Here is a 21,906-nt window from a genome sequence, read left to right as displayed (position 1 = left end):
TTTGCCTTCCAGCCTCTGTTCCCAGCCTGTTCACTGGTTTATGGCAGTCTGAGTGGGGTGAAATCAGCCGGAGGCTGTGCAGGGAACAAAGAGGCAGGGTGGTGAGGAAACCCTGCAACCCTGACCTAATGGGGCCGGCCACTCCCTGGGTCTGTGAGGTTCTACAGAAGAAAGCCTTGCCACTAATTGTAGTGTGGGTCTTGGGTGCACTTGGCGGATGGTGGTTAGGCCTGAGCAAACAAGTTTATCAGCTGACCTGTTTAGCGGTTGACTGGTGTTTTATCTGCACACACAATCAAGTGACTGGAGTGCTTGAATTATTCATGCAGTGTCCTGCCCTCCAGACTTGACTGTTCGTGCGCGATTACATCTGCCTGGAACAAACAAGCTGGATTCTTCGTCTTTAAGCCTGGGTGGGGGTGGGGCCTGTCTTACTTTTATATAATAGATGATCCACCGAGCTGGCACCTTGGGAAATGTGGCGTCCTCTGCCTGCTCATCCACGCTCTGGAGCTCTCTAACATCACAACCTCATATATATATATATTTTTTTACATATATATATATACATTTTTTAATGCTCTATTTTTTTAAGACACTACCAGTTAGCTGAGAACTTCTATCTCATTTTTCCAAGCTGTCATATCCCAGAGAAGGCAATAAATGGCTTCTTCTCCTGCCCCCTTGCCTCCTTCCCTACTGAAGGTGCAGCCAAGATGGCAGTATCACAGGCCTGGCCCAGGACTTAGGGGTCATCTACCACCTTCAACTGCTGCTTCTGAATGGAATGTTCCGGGCGTGTGAGCCAGGCCAGCGAGGAGGCAGTGGGGCTGAACAGCTTGCTCCCGCAGAGGCTTTTCAGAGTCCACCCCCATAACAAAGCCGGCTTAGAGGCAGGGGCTGCCGTGCAACTGTGGTGGATTTAAGGCCCCGGTGCTGTGGAGTCCAGCCTGCGCCTTGCCCAGTGTGGGTGAGCGCTGATGTTTTGAAAGTGGAGTGGAGGCCATCACACCAACACTGCACTCCCCTCTTCCGTACACAGGATAACACTCCTTCTCACCCACATGTTTTGAGGAAATCGAGGCCAGAGGGGAGTCCAGGTGTCCAGAATCACATTGTCCCCTAAGGGTGAGGCTGCAGCGCTCACAGCTGACCTCCTACCTTAAGGACTTTAGACACAAAGCATGCCTCTTTCCTAACTGATAGCACTCTTTGTCTTTCATCGCGGTCACTTCTTTCTAAATTGTTCTCCAAGGAGGCTAAGTTTACAGATGGGACTCCACCAAAGTCCAAAGTACCCCGCTTCAGGTTGTATAATCCTATCAGCTGGCTCTGCTCTCCACAGCTCTGTCCTGAATTGCCAGCTATTTGCACAGCTAATGATTTGATGTGTGGAGTAACAGCCCAGAGAACGTCACTGGTCTTCCCCCGGGAAAGGCTTGCAGACAAGAGAAAAGTGGCAACCGTTTCCTCCTAGTGGCCAGACACACAGGGCTGAGGCGGAAGGTGAGAAGTTGTCAGGTGTCACTGCCCTCCCCTCTGGGTCCTGTCACCTTTGTGACACAGGGCTAGCTAGAAGATGTCCTGGGACCTTGGGAATGGTTGGGGTTGAGGAGGACCCTGCCAAGCAGAGTAGAAGGGATGCTGGTCACTTGGGCTGTGTGTGCGCGCGCCATCTGCGTCCAGCTCTGCAAGCCACTTTTTGCCACCATGCTGGCGTCTCGAAACACCTCTCCACCCTGGCTTCCCCTGACCTTTCTCACAGGGAGCTCTGGGATTTCCTGTCCACCACGTGGGTCATCTCAGAAGCAGGCATCTGCCGAGCTCCTAGTCCTGCTGGTTTTATCCTGTCTACTGGAGGGGCTGCCCAAGCTCCTTTGCTGTTCCTCTGGGACACCACTGACCACTGAAAAGAACCCTGGAGGGTGGGCAGGGGACCCCTGGTCTCAGCATTACAAATCAGAGTCAGGCCAGCAGCCTGGAGGGGCAGGGGTGGGCACTGTATGCTTTGGCTTTCCCCTTGCGATTCTTGCCTCCACCCTGACCAGCAAAAGGCCTGGGCTCTCCCCTGACGCCCTCCCCGCTGTTTTGTTGAAGGAGTGTAGCACTTAAGGAATGGATTCCCTTCCCTTTCTGCATGGGAGAAAGTTTTTGGTCTTGCTTGTACAGAACACTGGAGCCCTGGCAGGCCTAATGGGTGGGCGTTGGGGCAAGTGCCAGGTGGGGCCTTTCACTTTCTGCTAGCTGTGGTGGCACCCCCTCCCCAGGCCTGGAGCAGGCTGCCTCTGGGTGGAGCCCCGGCAGGAAGAAATGGGCTTGGATGGCGGCCTCCCTCTCACTGTGGCCCCGCATCTAGTTTCTTCATCAGGCAGATGAAGGTGTTGGATTCACCCCCCAGGTGTTTATTAGGGGTCTGGGATGTGTGAGTGTGGGCTGGAGTTGGTTACGCCGATGAACACGACACCCTTACCTTGGCTGCGGAGTCTGGTGTCTAAGCAATTGCAGTGCCGTGAGTAAGTGCTGGTGTGGCCTGTCACGGGAAGCACCTGGGACGGAGGCCTTACTCATCCTGAAAGGGGTGGGGGCGGGGCCGAGCCTCCAGGGAGCCTCCCGGGGTGGCCCTAGCCCCTGGACTTGTTTGAGCTGGGAATGGTGTGGGCGGGGACTGCCTGGGGCAGTGAGGGGAGGTGGTGACATTTGCAGCTGAGCGATCTGGAAGGCCTGTCTGCCCTCACATTCACAGCTCACGACTCAGTGGCTCCTGCCGGCCCCAGATGGCTCTCCAGAGCTGGCCCCGGTCCATCTGTCCAACGATGGGGGCGGGGGCCGCTCTGGGCTGCCCACCGTGAGATGCTGGCTTCAACTTTATTCCCCAAAGTGGCATTGTCTCCTCCCTCGTGTTGGTAATTCTGTAATGACTGGTTATGACCCGCCCCTCCCCCATATTTAATTCTCATCAGCCCAGCTCTCCACTCTGCTATTAATGATAGCAGCCAGCAAAATAGCTTTCAACATGCCATTGACAGTCTGGTTTAAGAGCGCACTTGAAGTAGTGCTAGACAGCTGAAAGCACCCATAATTGTGTACCAGAGTGAGAACTGCGTGCTCAAGGGCCTTGTTTTTATATGCGTCAGGGGACAATATCTTGTTTTCAACAAATGTTCTCCGAGACCCATGCAGGGTGGTGTCTGCCTCCCCTCTCTCGCCTTTCAAAAACAAATGTTCCCCCTGCAGTTGAGGCTCAGAGAAAAGGGACGGGGGCAACTGAGGGCTCTCTGGGGGCCTTGTGGCTTCCAGGCATCCTCCTGAGCCGGCAGCAAACCCCAGGAGCTGGGGGAGGGCAGCCCCTTCCCACTGTGTGGGTCTTGGGGATCTGAAGGAGGGAATGGGTGAGTCTCTGCTTAGCCTTAGATCTTTTAGCTGTCTGATAAGGAAGGAATCCCTGCCTGGCCCCTCAGCCCTTCCCATGGCTGAGTCTGGGAGCTGGTCATTCTGCAGCTGTCTCAGGCCCTGAGGGGGGTGTAAGGGCTGAGGGCATTAAGCAAGGGGTAACCCGGCTTTCATCTGGTCAGCCCTGAGATCCACGAGGGCCTCCCTGTCACCCCAGGCAACCCCCACCATTGACCTCCTCCATTGGCACATCGCTTGTGGCCTACAGAGGGAACCAGCTGTGGGCAGCCCCCTCGTGGTCTGGAGTTTTGGCTGTGGCTATGGCCTTGTTTTCTGCAAGACTGGATGTTTCTGCCAAAAGTGGGGAGCATCGGTGGCCTTGGCTTGTGTGTCTGTGCAGGCCCCGAATTCTGCCACGCCAGTAACCCTTCAGGGAGAACTTTATTGAGGACCAAGTGTTAAGGAAAGTGTAATTTCCCAGATATTAATGGGTTTTAATACAGCAGTTGCTTGCTGAGCAGGTTAGATAGGCGTTTTTTTGTCTTAAGAGCCCAAGATCATGGGCACTGGAGTCTCTACAAGGGTGTTGGGCATGCACAGGGACAAGGCTGTGGGCGGCCTGAGGGGCCAGGATCACCTCCTGTTTGTGGGGGGCGCCACAGTAGGTGCATGGGTGTATTTTGTGGGGGACTCATGTCCGGGGCAATGTTCCTCTGATCCTGTGCCATAAAGTTTCTGAGAGGCTGTGGGCTACCAAGGTTGTGGTTTGTAGAAGGACTGGTGAAAGCGTCCCCAGCTCTGCCTTACTCTCTCTCTCTCTCTCTCTCTCCGTTTTCATTTCTGACCATACAAAAGGAGAAGGGAAGGGTGAGAAACAGTCAAGTGGCCTTAAGGGGGTAGGAGGCCTGGGCTCCATCTGGGCTGCAGGAGGGGACCCAGACGCTGGCCAGCCTGCCCTGCTGGGCCTAGGATGGCCAGAGTTCTGGCTTTATCTCCTCTGGCTTTGAAATCCCAGATGAGTGTTGTTCACAGCTCCTTCACTGTGCTTTGTTTTTCAAATCCTAAGTGGAGACTGAAAAGCTGTGAGCCCCCAAAGGGGGTTCTCCCCTGGTGGGGGAGGCGCTTGACCTAGCATGTGGCCTGGCAGCCCCTCCCCAGATGCTGCCCCTAGGGGCTCCTCTGACTTCTGACCTGGGCAGTTGGATGGATGGTCAGGGCCACTTCTGTACCAGGTCCTTGCTTGGTGGGGTGTGGGTGTGTGTAGATTGATTCCTCTTGGCTTCTGTGGGGTTCCTCCTCTCCCCGGGGCTCTCTGGCCCCACTCCTCCTCACTCCCCATTCCCCTGGCTCCTCCTGTTTGGTGCCTGGGGGGCATTTCCCAGGCTGACTGGGTAGTGAGTAGGAAGGATGCCCAGCAGGAGGTCTTTACTGACAACCTTTGTGGCAGGGGACTTCTTCTGTTTCTCCTTCAGGGGAGTCCTGGGAAGTTGGGTGCAGTGGCCTGGGAGCTGGTGCTAGAATGTTCTGATGGCTGAGAGATAGGCAGGCTTCAATCCTAGATCTGTACGTACTGGTGTGTGACTTTGGGCAGACCTGATGACCTCCATGAACTTCCACTTGTAATGAGGTTACTGTGCTTTCTGCTACAGTAGGAGGGTCCTCAGCGAGTGCAAGTTGTGTGTCTGCTGTTCAGAACGGCAGCCATCATCAGCCACAGGTGGCTGCTTAGTGTTTCTTTTAGTGATTAGAAAGGCAGAATGACAGAGAGATCTTCCATATGCTGGCTTAACTCCCAAAAGGCTGCAGCTGTTGTCTGGGTCAGGCCAAAACCAGGAACTCCATCCAGGTCTCCCACATAGTGGCAGGGGCCCAAGCACTCGGGCCTCCATCAGCTGCTTTCTCAGGTGCATTAGCAAGGAGCTGGACTCGAAGTAGAGCAGTTGGGACTTGAACTGATGCTGTGATATGGGAACTGGTGTTGGAAGTGGTGGCTTAACCCATTGTTGCCACCACAGCAACACCCACCTGTGGCTCTTGTGCATGCAATGTGAGGAACTGAGTTTCACTTTGGCTGGTGGCAGAGCGGCTATAGGAAGTATTGGGAGGAAGGTGTGAACCAGGTAGCTAGTACTGTGCAGGTGGCAAGCCCTCTCTGTAAGGCATTGGCACAGTGGGATGGAATCTCCAGATTGCCAAGGCCGCAGAGGACAGGATCCTTGGTGTTGGGACTTTTCTAAGACTTGGCCCTAGTCCTTCCTGGTGTAACCAGTTTGCTCAGTCTTGCAGTAGAGACACGCAGGGGCATTGATGCTTAAAGAGGTTAAGCCCAGTGGCAGGTGAGAACCTGGAAACCCTGGGCAGCTTCACCCACAAGCCATATCCGGGTGTGGCCTTTCCAGGCCCCCACATGTCCACCCCAAGCTTCAGGGCCCAGGTGGCTGCATTGGACATCGGCATGGAGGGTGGGATTTGGGGCTGGATTTTCTAGGTGGTGTAAGGTTACTGGTTTCACCCCTCTAGTTGGGACATACTGCTCTGTCTCGGGATACTGCCAGATGTCTGCCCAGGGAGAGTGCTGCTTCTAGATGAATGATGCCTGGCCATCCTGGGTCTCCCGAAGCATCCTTCCTAAAATGCAAGCTTGAATTGAGGAGATTGGCTTCTGAGGGAGTGGATGGGATAAGATAAATTTCTAGGTACTGATGGTGATTCTTAAGGTCTGTGGAATGCCACTACCTTCGGCCATCGTTATTGGGTTGGGGGGAGAGGACGCTTTTAATTGTAGGAAGTGAGTATGATGGTAGTGTTTAGACAGATTGTAAGGATGGACAGTTCTCTTGGGGTGAGTGGGAATGGGGCTTTGCCTCTGCCCACAGGTCAGTTGGTCCCTGCCTTTTGCTGCCACGTGTTCCCTTCATGCCACCAGGGTCCCCCAGAGAGCCCTTGTAGGCAGTGTTTCCTGTGCAAGGCTGACCTGCCGGGTGCTCCCTCTGCAAGGGTCATGTGACTTTTACAGCCTGTTGAGGGGCAGGGGGAGATTTGCATAATGTGCCTTGGGGGGATTAGGTGGCTGGGGGTTGCCATGGCAACCCCACAGGGATGAATTGAGAATTTTTCCTCCAGGCAGGAGTTGGCCAATGGTGTCTGGGAAGGTGGGGGAGGGCTGGGGTGATTTGAGGGGAGCTCAAGAGGGCGGGAGGGGGTGGTGGGCCTGGGATGAATGGGCAGTACTGGGAGAAGGTGGGACCTGAAAGAGCTGTCCCTGTCGCCCCAGACAAGCTAGCTCTTTTCAGAGCCGCCCCTGCAGCGGGGAGGCGGGAGGCAAGCAGGGCTTAATGTGTTTGGGAACCAAGAAATTGAAGTGAACAAATATTTAAAGATTATTGGATCTTGTTAACCAGGGAACTGGGTGGATGGAAGCGGGCAAGTCTGAGAAATGCTAAGTCTCGGGGTCTCGGGCAGGGAGGGAGGGGCCAGCCTCCTCGGGCAGGGAGTGGCCAGTGCCTGTGCCCCAGTCCTTGCACACACACAGTCCCTGGTTCAGTTTTGAGAGATCTCATTGATCATTGTTGTGCACCCAAACCTGCCTTTCAGCAAACAGGTACCCAAGAACTGCCCCTTCTGTGTCCCAGCCAGCAGGGCCCCAGTTCCCTTACATCTGAAGAGGAGGCGGAGTTCCCTTGGGGGCTGCTCCAGGTCATTTCACAAGCCCAGGGTCTCTGGACTCCCTTGCCCCTAGCTGTTCTCCCCGCAGGAGCACAGGGCTCCAGCCGTGCCCCCTTGCCTCTCCCAGGAGAGACAGGTCCTTGGGGTCACGCTGAGGGCTGTGGGCCTTGCTTGTGCCAAGTCCTCCCTGCATAAAGAATTCAGCAGGCCTCCTCAGCAGGCATGAATATTTAAGGCCTCGTGGTTATATATAATCTGATCAATATGTCAGTGCTAAAAGGGCCTTTAAAGAGGCTCCCTGTCATTGAGTGGGCTGTGATGGAAGCCTTCCCCAATGCCTCCAGGGCACAGGGCAGCGCTCCCTGGGGCTCAGGCTCTGCTTTCCTCTGTAACCTGCAGCTCCTTGGAATGGGGGCAGGAACCCCACCCTGACTTCTATTGAAGGTCTCCCCTCTCTCCCACTGCACCCCCCACCTCTGTATTATCTCAGTGCTCCTGAGGTTCAGCTCCAGGAGAGACTGCCTGGCAAGGACTGTCATCTTGTAGCCAAGTAATTGCAGGACTATCAACTTAGACTTGCCTGGGAATGCAGTGGGATCTTCTAAGATAAAGCTGCCCAAATCTTGCAGTGTCTGATGGCTGAGTGATTAGGGGCCTGCAGCTGGGAGGCTGCCAGGAGCCCTGGGACCCCAGCTGCCTCCTGCAAAGCCTCTAGCTGACCCTGAACCCCCACTGTGATGTTAATTCTAGAAGAATCAGATTCATTTCAGATATGCCAGAATTAGAATCACAGAACCAGGTCAAATCAGATGAAAATTCTAGAACCCTGGAGCTAACTGAGACCCCGCCCAGACACAGGTTTAGAAGGAGCACCCAGCAGACACAGAGCTGGGGAGGCCCCTGCCATGTCCTCCTACTTTGGGGCCCCACTCTTTTTTTAAAGATTTATTTTTATTATTTTTTTATTGGAAAGGCAGATATACAGAGAGGAGAGACAGAGAGGAAGATCTTCCGTCCGATGATTCACTCCCCAAGTGAGCGCAATGGGCCGATACTATGCCGATCCGAAGCCAGGAGCCTCTTCCTGGTCTCCCACTCGGGTGCAGGTTCCCAAAGCTTTGGGCCATCCTTGACTACTTTCCCAGGCCACAGGCAGGGAGCTGGAAGGGAAGCGGGGCTGCCGGGATTAGAACCGGCGCCCATATGGGATCCCGGGCGTGCAAGGCGAGGACCTTTAACCACTTGCGCCACCGCGCCGGGCCCGGGGCCCCACTCTTGATCTCTCCTTTGACACATCACAGTCTCCAGACTCTTAGCACATTGCTCATCCCGCGTCGCTGTCCTGCTTCTTGTGAGAGCAGTGTTTATTCTAGAAAGCTGGAACCTGGATGGGCCAGCTGTCCTCTCACCTGTCCTCCAATCACAGAATTGTTAAATGAAGCATTTTCGACCGGAGCCTGGCCTTCTCGGGCACATTGGCCAGTCCTTCCCATGCATCATGGCTGTGAACAGTGGGTGCTTGGTGCTTAGTGGTGAAGTGTCACTGCTCTAGCCTGGCGGCCCCATGGCAGCCATGTGTAGTTTCAGTGATGTACAAACTCACTGGCTCGTGCTGAGAAGAGAGCTCCTGCCAGCTCCTCGGGCAGCCTAGCCCGTGGCCGGACAGCTGTCCCTGCTCTGTTGGGCGGAGCTGCATGGAGGAAGTGATGTGCTAGGGGCGATCAGGAGTGTTTGTAACATGCAAAGCCCTGAGCGAGGACTCCTGGATATCAGAAGTCATCCAGCTCGCCACTCAGTTGTGCCGACAGGAAAATTAGAGCCCAGAGCAGGGAGGCAACTGGCCCACAGCCACACAGCCGGCCTGGTGGCTTTGGATTGGAACATGCTCTTTCAAGCTGTGCATTCCCCCCTCTGCTAGTTCTTGTTGTGAAGGGTGAAGATAAAGTGTGCACTTCAGTTCCTGGGAGCAGACACTGCGCATTTGACAGAGACCACTGCTGGAAGTGGCCGTTGACTGTGTGTCGGGCACTGTCAGAGCCAGGAGTAGCAGGAGATTGCTGTGGCACAAGGACCAGGCTCTGCAGAGCAGAGATGGGCTGAGGCAGTGACAGATGTGGACTTTGAGTAGCCCCACTTGACCATGGGCTGTTCCGGGGTTCTGCCTTGGAGCTGACGGTGGTGCCAAGGGGAGCCACAAGCGCTCATGGCACAGATGGCTCTTTGGGAAATGGTGTTTGCCCCGCCACTTGCCTTCATTTGTTTGTCTAACCATCTTGAAAGAGACCCAGGGCAGATGTCAGCCCCTGCACCCCACTGGGGGTGAAGATTCCATACAAGGCAGGACCTTGGCATCTGGCTCCTGCCTGCATCGGGTACATGAGTTTGTTCTGAGGGGCAAGAAACCTACCACCACTTCCGAGCCCCACATGGAAGGTTTGCGGGACCCGGCTTGTGGGAACCAAATGCAGGGAAGGGTGGAGGGCAGATGTACCCCGATGGACGGGACCAGGCTGTGCCCCAAGCATTCTCGCATAGGATCAGGTCCCACCTTGTGTTGCGTGACCTGTCCTGACGGTTGAAGTCTTACCTTGTCCTACTTGAAGTCGTACTTGTTGATGTTTTTCCTCTGTTGGGAGCTGGTGTTTGGGGGGTGTTTGCGTTGGAGCCAACGCTGTTTTAACAGCTGTCCTCATCGGAAATGCTGTCAATGATCAACCCAGACGGTGGTTTTGCTTTCAAAAACATTTCTTTAAGCTCTCTCAAAATGTCGAAACTTGGCTTGCTGGTAGGAAGTCGTTGTTCGAGTGAGTTGCTCAATTGCTGTGTGTCAGTTTCTCTGTCTGAGAGATGGAGACTTCCAGAAGGGCATTCTCCATACTTTCTTGGTGGTGGGGAACGTGGGGGATGTTGTTGTTAGGGTTGCTTGCTGTTGCTCTTCATGGTCCCTGTTCACCTGGCTCCCCGCTCTCAGAGCTTCTACCTCCTGTCACCATTCTCAGCAAAGTAAGCCTGAGAAAGCTGTGGAGTGAATGGTGTGCATTCTGTGACCCATTGGAGTGCGCCAGATCTTTCTCAGGCTGCATTCAGTTCCTCGCTTCTGACTTTTGGGGAGACCAGGAGGGATCAACAGCAAACGGTGGTAAAGTTGTAGTTCGGAAACATTGGGGTTTGCAGGCTTCCTCCCTACCCCTCCTGCCTAGCAAAGACCCCAGGATCCAAAGACAAGGATCCTCCCCTCCCCTCTGTCTGCCTCTACCCTGCACTGTCCTGGGGTCCTTTCCTCCCTCAGACACCTAGCTTAGACCTCAGGAATGTTGGATTGAATGCCGCTAACTCAGGCTTGTGGAAGGTTCCATGTCTGCATGCTCATGTTCTGGAACCCTTGCTTGGTATTTGTGGTGTCGGGAGGCAGGAGCTTGTTTCAGTGGGGGAAAGGCCGTAACTGGCAGGGAACTAGCTGTGTGAGCCACCCACACAGCTTCTGAGCGATCCAGCCACAGCCACCTGGTGGCCTAGGTGCCAAGCCTTGAGGTGGACATGGTTTTGTGAAATGCCAGCAGCTCCCTTTTCCCGTCCAAGGATGCTGGGCGCTGGCCCTGGCTGTACCAACTACCCGTTTGAGGTAGCCATGGCCGTGTGCTTGCTAAAGGGTGGAGAGGAGATGGGCTGCTTTTCACTTGTTCTTCAGCTCCTTCCAGTCCCATAACCCTGTGTGCCAAAGGAAATAGGCAAGAGCAGGGCTCTTCCAAAGCCCCCCTCCCAGGGGTGAAGGAGTGGTCATTTAGTCCTCCTTAAGGAACTTGAGTGATGGGGAAGTTCCGAGCCTGCCTCTGGCCTGCAGGAGGTGAGGGAGAATGGGAAGTGGTGGGGCCCACCGAGGTGATGGGTGGGCCTCTGCTTGCCTGCCTCCCAGTTGTATGTCAACACCTCGTCCACACTGGGCCCGCCAACTGCAGTCACGTGACGCTGCAGTGACAAGTTTCCAAAAATGAATATCAGGAGGCTGGCAGTCCTTTGGGCCAGACGTTTATTGTTCCCCTACTGAACACTGGTCCCTGCTCTCCTTCCCTTGCTTGAGGTAAGAGGCCTCAGCCCCTTGAGCCACAAGGCAGGTCAGTCTTCGCATCCTCATGGGCACGTGACCAGGGACGGGCCACGGCACCTGTTGCCCTGTGCAGGTCCAGGCGGAGTCACAGCCCAGAGCGTTGTTTCTAGAACTCCTACTGGAACTCGGGTTTCATTTCCCTTCCTTAGCTTCATTTGACTTGTGGGAGAGGTGAGTTGATGTAAAAAAACAAAAACAAAAACCCTGCTGCAGTAACTGTGTTAGTTCCTAGAGCAGTGACCCGATTATCTGCCCAGATTCTTCAGGTGTCAGCAATGGGTATCAGGAGTACAGGCCAGACGCTCTGTGTAAGATCCCGCAAGGCGCAGGACAGGCCTGTGCAGCTTGGTCAGTCAGGTCAGAGCATTCAGGATGGAAATTGACACGCAGTATGCTAGTGTGGGTTTTCCGTGGGCCTCCATGGGAGTGGCACTGCTCCCTCTTCTGGGAGGTGTCTGGAAGTGGGAGCGGTGATTAGCATAGCTGGCCTGAGGTATGTAGATGCCTTTCCCTCACCTCCAGTGCCAGCAGTGGCTCTGCAGGAAACAGCCATCCCCACTAGGAGCCCCACTGTTGCAGACAGGCTCTCGGGATTAGAGCTCAGCGTGGCGTGGTAGGCAGCCCCTGGGCACTGGGCTGTGGAGGCCCCGCAGGTTCTTTGGGTGAGCAGTGGCCCGGGGTAGCAGGCAAGCAGGTTGTTGGCCCCAGGAAGTCTCTGAGGTCCAGGCCTGATTTTGAGCTGGCTTTGTTTTTTATGTTACAAGCTCAAAGATTTCTCATGCAGGATCATTTGATGTGCGAATGATCAGATTTTTAAAAGCTGTTGTCATGGTTTTGTCTCTGAGGTTGTTATGTGCTGATGAAAGCTTTGAAGCCAGCTTTGGGACCTCAGTCATGGTAGCTCAGGATTCAGAGTGAAACAAGAAAAGCCATGCTGAGTTGTCTGTGACTTCAGGCCTTCCTGGCTGCACTGAGTTAACCATTTCACACCAGTCGTGGCAAGGAACGCGGGTGGGAACAGGTGATGCTTTCCCAGATGTGGTCTTTGCTGAGACCGTTGCTTTTCTGTGATCCACCAAAATGAGGCAAACCTAAGGAATTACCTCTTGGAGCAACTTTTCAAACAAGCCTGCACCTCAACACATGAACCCTTATTTGGGGGGTGGTGTTGAGGGCAGGTTCTGTGAAGCTGGCATACCGATGGTGCTGGTTCACTTTTGAATACCGCACTTCTGATGCAGCTGCGTGCTGATGTTCCTGGGAAAGCAGTGGGAGATGGCCCAAGTGTGTGGGCCCCTGCATCCACCTGGGAGACCTGGATGGAGCTCCAGGCTCCCGGCTTCAGCATTGCTCAGCTCCAGCCAGTGCAGCTATCTGAGGGCTTGAACTGTACATGGACGCTCTCTCCATTTCTCCCTGTGTTTACTAACTGTACCTTTTAAGTAAATAAACTTTAATAAAAAGTATGAACCATCATGGTGGGACAGTGTGTTTCTGTGAGGAGGCCCCGCGTGGGTGGAAGAGCTACAGCAGGAAAAAGCAGGTGGTGCGGTGTCTTGCAGCAGGAGGCTTTGCCAGGTGCGGCCTGTGGGGGCTTCCTCTCGACCCCTCCCTTAGTGGCACATGGGCAGGGCACCTCCTCCCTCAGCAGACTGCATTTGATTGCTGTGATGGCCTTTGCTGGGGGCGGGTTGGTTGCTTTATTGTTAAGGAGAGGCTACAAATTAGATTGTGAATCTGATTAGACACAGACCACTTCTGAAGGGAAATTGGAGTGTGCACAGTAGAAGTGGGTTTGAAAGTGGTGTCTGTGCCACGGAAGTGTTGGGAGTGGAAAAGACAGAGCCCAGGATGAAAGTGAGGGGCTGTGGCTGGGGCGGAGTTCGTGCTTGGATTTGTCCATGACGTTTTGCGATTTGATTTGTTTGCCTGGGCTTCATGCAGTCTCTTTTTCCCTTGCAGACAGAGATCGCGAAGAGACTGAACACGATTTTAGCACAGATCATGCCTTTCCTGTCACAAGAGGTGAGCGCCTGGCCTGTTTCCTCCCTTGCATTCTGCGCATCCCTGGGCACTGGTTCTTTCCCAACTGACTTGGGGGTTTCTGTGGCAGGCCACAGCGGAGGGAACATTTATTCTCCCTGGTAGGGGTGTTTTGTGTCACCACCAGAGTCCAGAGAGGAAGTGTCCTGGCCTGTCCCACTCAGACCTGCATTCCCTGCTCTGCTTTGCTGTGTCCTGTCCCAGGCAGTCCTGAGGGCTACTCCCTGTGCCGGAGGGACTCTCAGCCCCCAGGTGTGGAATGATGCACTTGCTAGAAGCAAGACCACAGGATCACATGCCTTCTAAGCACGCCAAGCAGCTGACGCGTAGCTGCGCCACACTAATGGGTGATGGGAGATAGAAACTTCAAGGATCCAAGGGCAGATAGAGCACCTGCCTTAGACAGCGTCACTCTGGCAGAGGCACGTGCCACCCCTGCACTACTCACTTGTGGTGCCTGGGTCTCTGAGGCAGATGGATGGCCGGCCAGTAACTGGTTGAATTGGAATAGCAATCAAATGTGGAGTTACCTTCAGCGATTGCCGCCCAGTAACAGACAGGTGTGTGGTGTGGTGTGGTGTGGTGTGGTGTGGTGTGGTGTGGTGTGGTGTGGTGTGGTGTGTGTAGCTGGATCTACATCGTAGTTGAAGGTTGGGAGTGCGTCCTGTTTAGTGGATTGGATTTTCTTTTTTAAGAACAGTTTTGGGCACACAGCAAAGTGGAGGGACGAGGTGGAGATTTGTCCGCTGTGCACACCCCGCCAGCATGCAAGGGGCGTCTCTGACGCAGTTTACGGCAGAGTCCACATGGCCACCTTGCCTTCCTGTGTGCCTGGACCAAGACCTCGTTTGTTTCTTGGCAACTGTGATAGGTGCACATAGACACTAGAGATCGCAGGCATCCTGGCAGTGCCACAGCCACACCCCCCTCCATGGTGACAGGGTTGCTGTCATGTTTAAAAAGTTCATGTTCTTTCTGTAAGGCCGGCAAATAGGCGGCTCATCTTCAAACCGTATGGGAAGGAAGTTCTTCAGTTGGGGTAGTAGTTGATTGACAGCCGTCTTTGCCCAGTCCATGGGAAAGGCAGAAGTAATACATGCTCATTGAATGATGTGCAGCAATGAAGCAGGTCTTGTCACGCATCCCACCTGAATCCCAGGCTATTTTGAGGGAGCTTTGTCATGAGAGGCCCTCCCCGAGTCCACAGCCTGCCCACCTGCCAAGGAGGTGGCCGCCCCTAACCACGCCCTGTTCCCTCCAGCACCAGCAGCAGGTGGCGCAGGCAGTGGAACGCGCCAAGCAGGTCACCATGACGGAGCTGAACGCCATCATCGGGGTACGTGGACTCCCCAGTCTACCTCTCACCGTGTGTATAGCCCTTTTATTCCTCTCATTTGCCATAATCAGAACAAACCTGACCTTAGCTGGCCTCAAAGAAGGGCGGCCTCTGGACTCAGACCCCTTTGGGGGCTCCTTCCTTTGGGCCTTCCCAGTCCCTGAGTTAAAGGGGTGCCAGACACTCCCTAGACCCGCCTTGAAGCATATCTGCTTCGTCCTCCCTGGGCTTTGGAGAGGATGAGGGCCTGGATCACCCCTGGTGATTGAACTGCTTGCCCCCATCCCACACGCCCAGGCGAGGCCTGCCCTTCTCCGGCCACCTGGGGTCAGGCCTGCCTCTGCTGTGCTGTAGGGTTTGGGCTTGGGCTTTGCTGCGTCGTATGCTGAGCTGCCTGGCTGGGTACCGTCTGTCCCGCCCTGGGAATGCCATGGGGGCACCTAGACAGGTCTCAGCCTTCTGAAAGGCCCTTGCCACTGAGTGCTCCTGGGGCCACTGAGCTTTCTAGATCATTCCACGGTATCGTCGGTAAGCAGTAAACTAGGTCCCTGTCTGCTTGGTTGTTCCTCTTGTTCTTAATGCCGGAGCATTATGTCATGGGAGTACCACAGCCCTGCATCTCATTCTCCTGTGCTTGGTAGAGTGCGTGCTGACTGCTGGCTTCTGGTCTGGGGCAGAAGCACAGAGGCTGTGTCCAGCTTCCGTTCTGTGTCCGGTGGCCCTGGGTGGGCTCTTCACTGCATGTAGGATGAACTAGCTCCTGACTGGGAGCCTTCCCCACCACCGTCCAGGACTCTGGAAGCTTGAGGTTTTATTTCCATTGCGGGACCCAGGGTGGCTGGGGTCCTTTGGCAAGTGAGCCCGGTGCTTCTGCCCTGAGCTTCTGGGGAAGAGTGGGGTGTGAATCCTGCCATGTAGTAAGCGGAGTCTGCCCTTGCCTTCAGCCTGGAGACAGAGCTGTAGGCAGGCAGCACTTGCTGTAGGGCTGGCGGGGAACCCTGATGTTTCCAGGTGAGGGCCCTTTAGGGTCTTCCAATCTCTGCAGTATAGATGTTTGAGGGCCACTGACTGGCTCACCTTTTCTACCTGGTGTGTCACAGCATTCCTGACACTTGTGTCTACTCCCGTCAGTAACACCCCCTGCTCTGGGCATGCCCAGAGCTGCCGTAGACTGCAGAACAACCCCTGGCTGAGAACCAGTGATGATGGTGGGGGTGGACAGTGACCTCAGGTGGGACTGCCATCTCGGGGCTCTTCACTACTGCCCTGGTGGGTGGCCTGGGTCCCCATGAGCAGCTTCATGAGCAGCTCTCCTGCTGGCTGGCTAGATCTCTCCCCTGTCATTGCTAGCTCCCTTCCTCTCCTGGGCACCTCTGAAGGCACGGAAGCTGAGCTTTCCCACTCTGCAGTGGCCGCAGCCAGATCCCCATTCTCACCTTTTTCTTTGGAAAAGAAATATTTTTAGAAAATATTTTTTAAGTTTCAAGAAAGGAGTGAAATTGGGAGAAGTGTGGCCTGGATTAGCCCCACTTCCTTTAAGTAGCATTTAGGAAGCTACAAGTTAAGTCAAGGCAGCTTGAGGCAGATATTGGAATTCAATTAAAGCCAACGAGTGGGGCCTGTGACCCCCATTTTCAAGGTAATTGCTTCTCGGGCTCTGAGTGAATGCAGCCAGCGCCCTGTCATTAAGCAGGCAGCCATCTAATCGCCGCGCCTGACGGAGCGCGCCAGGCAGGAGTTACAGACAGCTGAGGCCTGCTCCAGGAGCCATGCGTGACTGCATGTGCAATGGACGTGTTGTCTCCACCCCCTGCCCCTGTGAGCTTGCAGCTGAGCCACCCCTGGAGGGAGGTGGGGCTTCCAGGGGCTCTTGGCAGCAACCAGTGGCTGCCACCCCCTGACACTGTAGGATCTGCTCTTGTGAGAGGAGGAGCAGCCTGGTGCCAGGTCTAGGCCTTGCAGGTGTTTTGTGCAAGTCTCTGTGTTCTTTGGGCCTCAGCTATGCCATCTGTGCAACAATGGAGGAGGAGGAAGAGGAGGAGGTTCCCAACGGCTTGTCTGGCCTGGCAGTTATTTATGACTCCTCAGCTCAGAGAGAAGGCGAGAGTGCCCCTGTTAGTGATGATGACATCAGAAAGTGGAGTCCCCACTCTACTTCCAGTCCTGCTCACTGCACCCTCGGCAGCAGGTCCCTAGGTACCTGATGCAGCTCTGGCTTTGGAGTTGTGAACCAGGATATGGGAGTGTTTCTTTCCCTCTGGCTCTCTGCCTTGCAAATCAAGTGGAAAAATAAATAAATAAAAAGTCAAACAGGGAAATTGGATGTGTCTGGCATGCGCCTGGGTTTGACTAAAATCTTCCTTAAGAGTTGGGATCCTAATTAGTGTGGTGTAGTCAGCATGGAGAGGGGCTGGAGGACAGATGAGGGAGCCAAGTGCACTGACCAAGCTCACCCCTCCATCGATCGGCCACTTCACCTGTTCAGGGAAGACGACCGAGGATGGCCCCTCGTGCCACAACTTGTCCTGTGCGCCTGTTTGAGGCCCGTCTGCTTTGGTTATGTCTCTGAGCGAGCTTTTGGAACGGGATAGGATTCCTGGACCCCCACCTTGGTGACTTGGAGGTTGTGTGGAACTGACTTGGTCTCATGTTCCTTCCAGAATGATGATGAGCTGGGTTCAGCTGGATTCTACAGGAGGAGACAGGATAGTACAGAGAAAGGGCTTTTTTTTTTTTTTAAGCTGGGCAGTGTGGCAGAGCCAGAAACCTAGCAGACTGCCACTGGTTTCTGGGATTCTTGCTGAGCTGCATCTTACTCTCTTATTTTTTTAAGGCTTATTTATTTGTTTGAAAGGCAGACTTTGCTAAAGTGAGAGAGATGCTTATCTGCTGCTTCACTCCCTAGTTGGCCACAGTGGCCAGAGCTGAGCCAGGCTGAAGCTCTGGGACTCCCATGTGGATGTAAGGACCCAAATGCCTGGGCCATCATCCACTGCTTTTCTCAGGCCATTAACAGGGAGCTGCTTCAAAAGTGGAACAGCCACGACGCAAATGAGCATTACAGGGAATGGCTTCTGCTGCTGCAGCCACAGTGCTTGCATCCAGTCACCTGTGCTCTGCAGGTGTGGCTGTGAGGAGAGGCCCACAGTGGGGCAGACCATGACCAGCAGCCTTCAATCGCGTAACTTTGTTATGCCCTCTGTGGCCACCATGACTGCTGTGAGTGGGGCCCTGGCAGGGCAAATGCTGAGCTGGATTCTGCCGTCCCTGCGTCCGACATTGCTGGTCTTCTCTTGGTGCTGCCCACTGGGAGACCTCGGGGAGTTCCTTGCAGATGAGAGATTCTTGGGCTTTGCACAGAAGCTTGCTTTGCTTCGTACCGCTCAGCTTTGGAAGCCACCACCAAGTACCTTGCTTGCAGCTGCCATGCCTTTGTTGCTGGGTGGCCATATCCTCGGTAGGAGAACCCCACCTACCCCAGAGATGAAGCTCCAAGCCCAGCTCTTGCTAGAGTATCGAGCTGGGCCTTCGAGAAGAGGCTGAAAGGCAGAACTCCCAGCTGTTCCTGGGTTCTCCCTCCTCGGTTCCTTTGCCAACTTGATTGCTCACCCAGAACTTGTGCCCTGAGTGCCCATCAGCCAGATGGGCTCTCTTTCCAGGGCTCCCAGGCGTGGTGCATAACAAGGAGACCTGATGACCTGAGCTATGTTTGATGTGGGTTGAGCACCTGCTTGCCTTTGCCCACGGTCACACAAGTGGACCTCTATCAACCCCCATAGTGTGGCCTCTGCTTTGCCCCCCATTTGATGGATGAGGGAGCTGCAACTCTTAACAGCAGGTGGGCCAGTTTGCCCAAGGATTCAAGGCTGAGGCTGAGCTGCAAGGACTTGGAAGGGAGAAGTGTGTGCTGGCCAGGATGCTGTGGAGGCTCCCAAAGGGAGGTGGCAGTTGGACTGGACAGATGTCAGCTGAGGAGAGTGTAGGAGAGGAGATGGGACCTGGTCAGCCAAGAGTTGGGCATATAGAATTGTTCGTGTCGTTGTCCGTGTTCAAATCTGCAGTAAGCATTTAAAACACTTATTTATTTGAAAGATTTGGAGAGAGAGAGAAGCTAGAGTCATCTTCCTCCACTGGCTCACTCTGCGTATGGCCACGATTCCCAGGATTGGGCCAGGCCTAAGCCCCGAACCTGGCACTCCATCCAGATTGTCCTTCCAAGCACATTAGCAGGAAACTGATCAGAAGTAGAGCAGCCAGGACTCAAACCTGGTGCTCACACAGGAAGCCGACCCTTGTTTTTCCTGAAATCAAATTGTTCACAGAGGGTTAGCCACGTGCACAGGCAGCATGCGAGCTGTTTGGGAGCCATTCTTCCCCACTTTTCTAGTGGTTCCACACCATAAAACTTGGGTGTGGCTTCTGGGATTTTACTGGTTTCCCTGACTTGCTAACAACTGGTCTCTAAGCAGAGGGGCACTGCTGTGTCCAGTTACAAACTGGGCTGCCAGCTACTGGCACACATCCACCCACATAAGGGAATACCATACAGCCACTAAAAAGCACAGGCAGGTTCCTTAAAACCAAACTCTACTGTGGTAATCCACAAGAGCCCTTCTGTTGAAGAAATACATTTCAAACTCATACATTTCCATAGAGAAGAGTCATCTGTGGTGGGGTTGAGGGCCATTTGTCCTTAGATTCTAATGTTACCTTTTTTTTTTAAATTTTTTTACAATGAGCATGTGTTATTTTTGTAATAAGAAATCTGTCTGCTTTCCAAAGGTGATGGGGCAGCAGGGCAGTCTTGGGCATCCGAGCTCTTAGCTGAGAGGTTTGGTGTCTGTCCTGTGTGTTCCTGTGGTGCCCTAGGATGGAGTCGGGGCCAGGCCACGCTGGGACAGTGTCTGCCAGCAGTTCCCACACACAGCTTCGCACTGGGCGTCCCAGCAGGGCCCGGTGTTCTTGAACAGCCATTTACCCAGAGCCTTCTGAGGCCAGGAGTGTCATGGCCATCAACTTTGGGATGGCGCCAGCTTGGCTTTTGTGGCTTACTTGGAGAAGAGGGGTGCTGCTAAGCCTTCCCTCAAAATTTTTTGCTGCCTCCTAGAGCCTCCGTTTTAGCCAGAACAGGGGATCTTGCTTGCCCCGGGGGCTGCTGGTCCCTGAAAAGCACGTCACAATGACGGGTGCGCTCCTGTGGTCAGAGTGAAGTCTTCCTGCTGCTCGGGTCTTCTCTGTCTATTCCTTTCACTTCGGGCATTTCGCAGACTGTTCTTTGGATGAGTTTGGTTGTTCACAGATTTGAGTCCAAATCTCGCTTCCTGCCTTTGGAGTTGGGCTGGTTAAGCCCCTTAAGCGTCAGTCTGCCATCCATGTAGTGGGCACAATGCTCCCTTGCCAGGTGGTTGGAAGATGCTAGGTCTTTGGTGAGGGTTCCTGCTTTTGCACTAGCTAAGAAAGCTGTGTGCACAGCGCTGGCAGTTCTTGGTGCAGTGGGAGCTCTTGGTGAACGCTCAGTGGGAACATGTGCTGTCCCCAGTGCACAGGGAGTTATGGCCGTGTGCCTGGCAGCTTCCTCTGTCACCCGACAACGGCTCCCCAGCCCGGCCCGGTGGTACTGGCTCAGTGAGCTGCCCAGAGCCCCCTAGTTAGTGACTGTGCTTCTATGCCCCTTGGCCCCAGGCTTGCCCTGCTGTTAGCATTTGCCCTCTCTGGCGCCTCTTGCCCTATCGTGCAGGGCAGACTGAAGCATCCTTCAGAATTAGGGAGCCTGGCGCAGCATACATGCTCTGGGTGGGAGATGCTGGCTGCCGATGGCAAAGGCATGAATGCATGAGCTGGGGGCTTCAAAACAGGTCCTCCTCAACAGAGAGGGGGCCTTGATGACTGTGTGGTTTTTCGATGCATGCGTTATTTATCTTGGGCTGGGTAAAGATATTGAAAGACTGCCTTTAATCTGGGGCGTGGGCGGAATGCTTGAAGACATCAATCTTGTATCTAAATTGCAGTCCATTTGCATGTGGACTGATCTGTGGGGCAAAGGTCTTGGGGTGCTTTTCCCTGCCACCTGTCCCAGAGAAGCCAGAGGGGAGGGGAGAGGTGGTCCCTCCCCGGGGCGACCATGCCCACCCTGCCCCGTGCCGCTCACCTGTGCTCACCACCAACTTCATTGCAGCAGCAGCAGCTCCAGGCACAGCACCTGTCCCACGCCACTCACGGGCCCCCCGTGCAGTTACCGCCCCACCCGTCAGGCCTGCAACCTCCAGGGATTCCCCCAGTGACGGGGAGCAGCTCTGGGCTGCTGGCGCTGGGCGCACTGGGCAGCCAGGCCCACCTGGCAGTGAAGGATGAGAAGAATCACCATGAACTTGACCACCGAGGTGCGGCCCAAGCTGGGGCTGGGGGCGGAGGGTGGGGAGGGCAAAATGCCTGTTGACCCCGAGGTGAGTGGACCCATGAGATACCGATGCCCCGGGCCCGGGAGCTGGCAGAGGGTTTGGAGTCAGCTGTGGAACCCCTGGCACGTGGAAACCAGTGCCCCAGCCCCATGCATCGTCCTGAGGTCCACACATGCACCTAGTGCTGTCTGTCCTGGCGTATCCTGGGCTCCCACCCCCACCTTCCAGGCCACATACCCGCCTGTCCTTCAAGGGCCAACCCCACCCCTTTCCTAAAGGGATGTGGGACTGTTTGCACATTCCTGTGTGTTTGGGAGCCTCTGTGTCCCATCCCTGGAACTTGCTTTGTCCTCACCGAGATCACTTTGTATAAGGGTGCCTCTGTTTTCTGTACAGTGCATGGAGCAGGGAGCTGGGCAATGCTGTAGGGCAGGAAGGCTCTTGTGGGAAGCCTGCTCCGACTGCCCTCGAGCGAAGGCGGCAGTCTGGCAAGAGCAGAGTTAGAACTTCTTCCTTTCCCAGAGCACAGGGAAGCTGCCCCGGCAGGGGCTCCGGAGGCATGCCTGCAGCTGGCCCTGAGGCTCACCCTTCATGAGCTCTTAGCCCTTGGATGCCCTGTCCTTGGATCCTCAGTGGGCTGCGTGGCCAGCATCTTTTCAAGGCCCCTATGTCCCCCGCAGTGCCGACTGTCGCCATCCTCCTCTGGGCCTCACGTCCTGGGACCCAGTGGTCCTGGTGTGTCCCTGTGGTGGGATTGTCCCCTTGGCATTGGGAGAAGAGACTATTGAAACTGGTGCCGATCTGGCAGTTTCCTGGGCTTCCAACGGCACTCATTAAAAACACTCTCAAATTCCTTTTGTTTATTATTTTTAGCAGTCATGTTCTCAGTTTGCATTGTTTGCCATAACACGATGCTTTCCAAGCTCGTGGCTTTAGAAGCCAGTGGCTGGGGAGCGCACCTGGTGCCC

At 54.7% G+C, this 21,906-nt stretch overlaps 1 protein-coding gene across 19 annotated transcripts in view; it reads left to right on the top strand.

The window, feature by feature from the left end:
• Positions 1-21,906, top strand: part of TLE3 (TLE family member 3, transcriptional corepressor) — a 38,655-nt gene that overhangs the window by 5,059 nt on the left and 11,690 nt on the right. For 6 of the 19 annotated variants that reach the window (XM_040969999.1, XM_040969997.1, XM_040969998.1 and 3 more), the window contains exons 5-7: positions 13,124-13,186; positions 14,466-14,540; positions 20,716-20,920. In XM_040969999.1, coding sequence (XP_040825933.1) covers positions 13,124-13,186; positions 14,466-14,540; positions 20,716-20,920 — 343 coding nt within the window. Of the gene's footprint in view, positions 1-13,123; positions 13,187-14,465; positions 14,571-20,715; positions 20,921-21,906 lie in introns of all 19 variants that reach the window. The other 13 variants (XM_040970000.1, XM_040969994.1, XM_040969993.1 and 10 more) reach the window with 7 other exon arrangements.

The sequence above is a fragment of the Ochotona curzoniae genome, unplaced genomic scaffold (assembly GCF_017591425.1).
Source record: "Ochotona curzoniae isolate NIBS_2020 unplaced genomic scaffold, NIBS_Ocur_1.0 scaffold_4701, whole genome shotgun sequence".
Lineage (NCBI taxonomy): Eukaryota > Metazoa > Chordata > Mammalia > Lagomorpha > Ochotonidae > Ochotona > Ochotona curzoniae.
The sequence above is the reverse complement of the archived record's forward strand: the minus strand, read 5'-3'. Positions and strand labels throughout refer to the sequence as shown.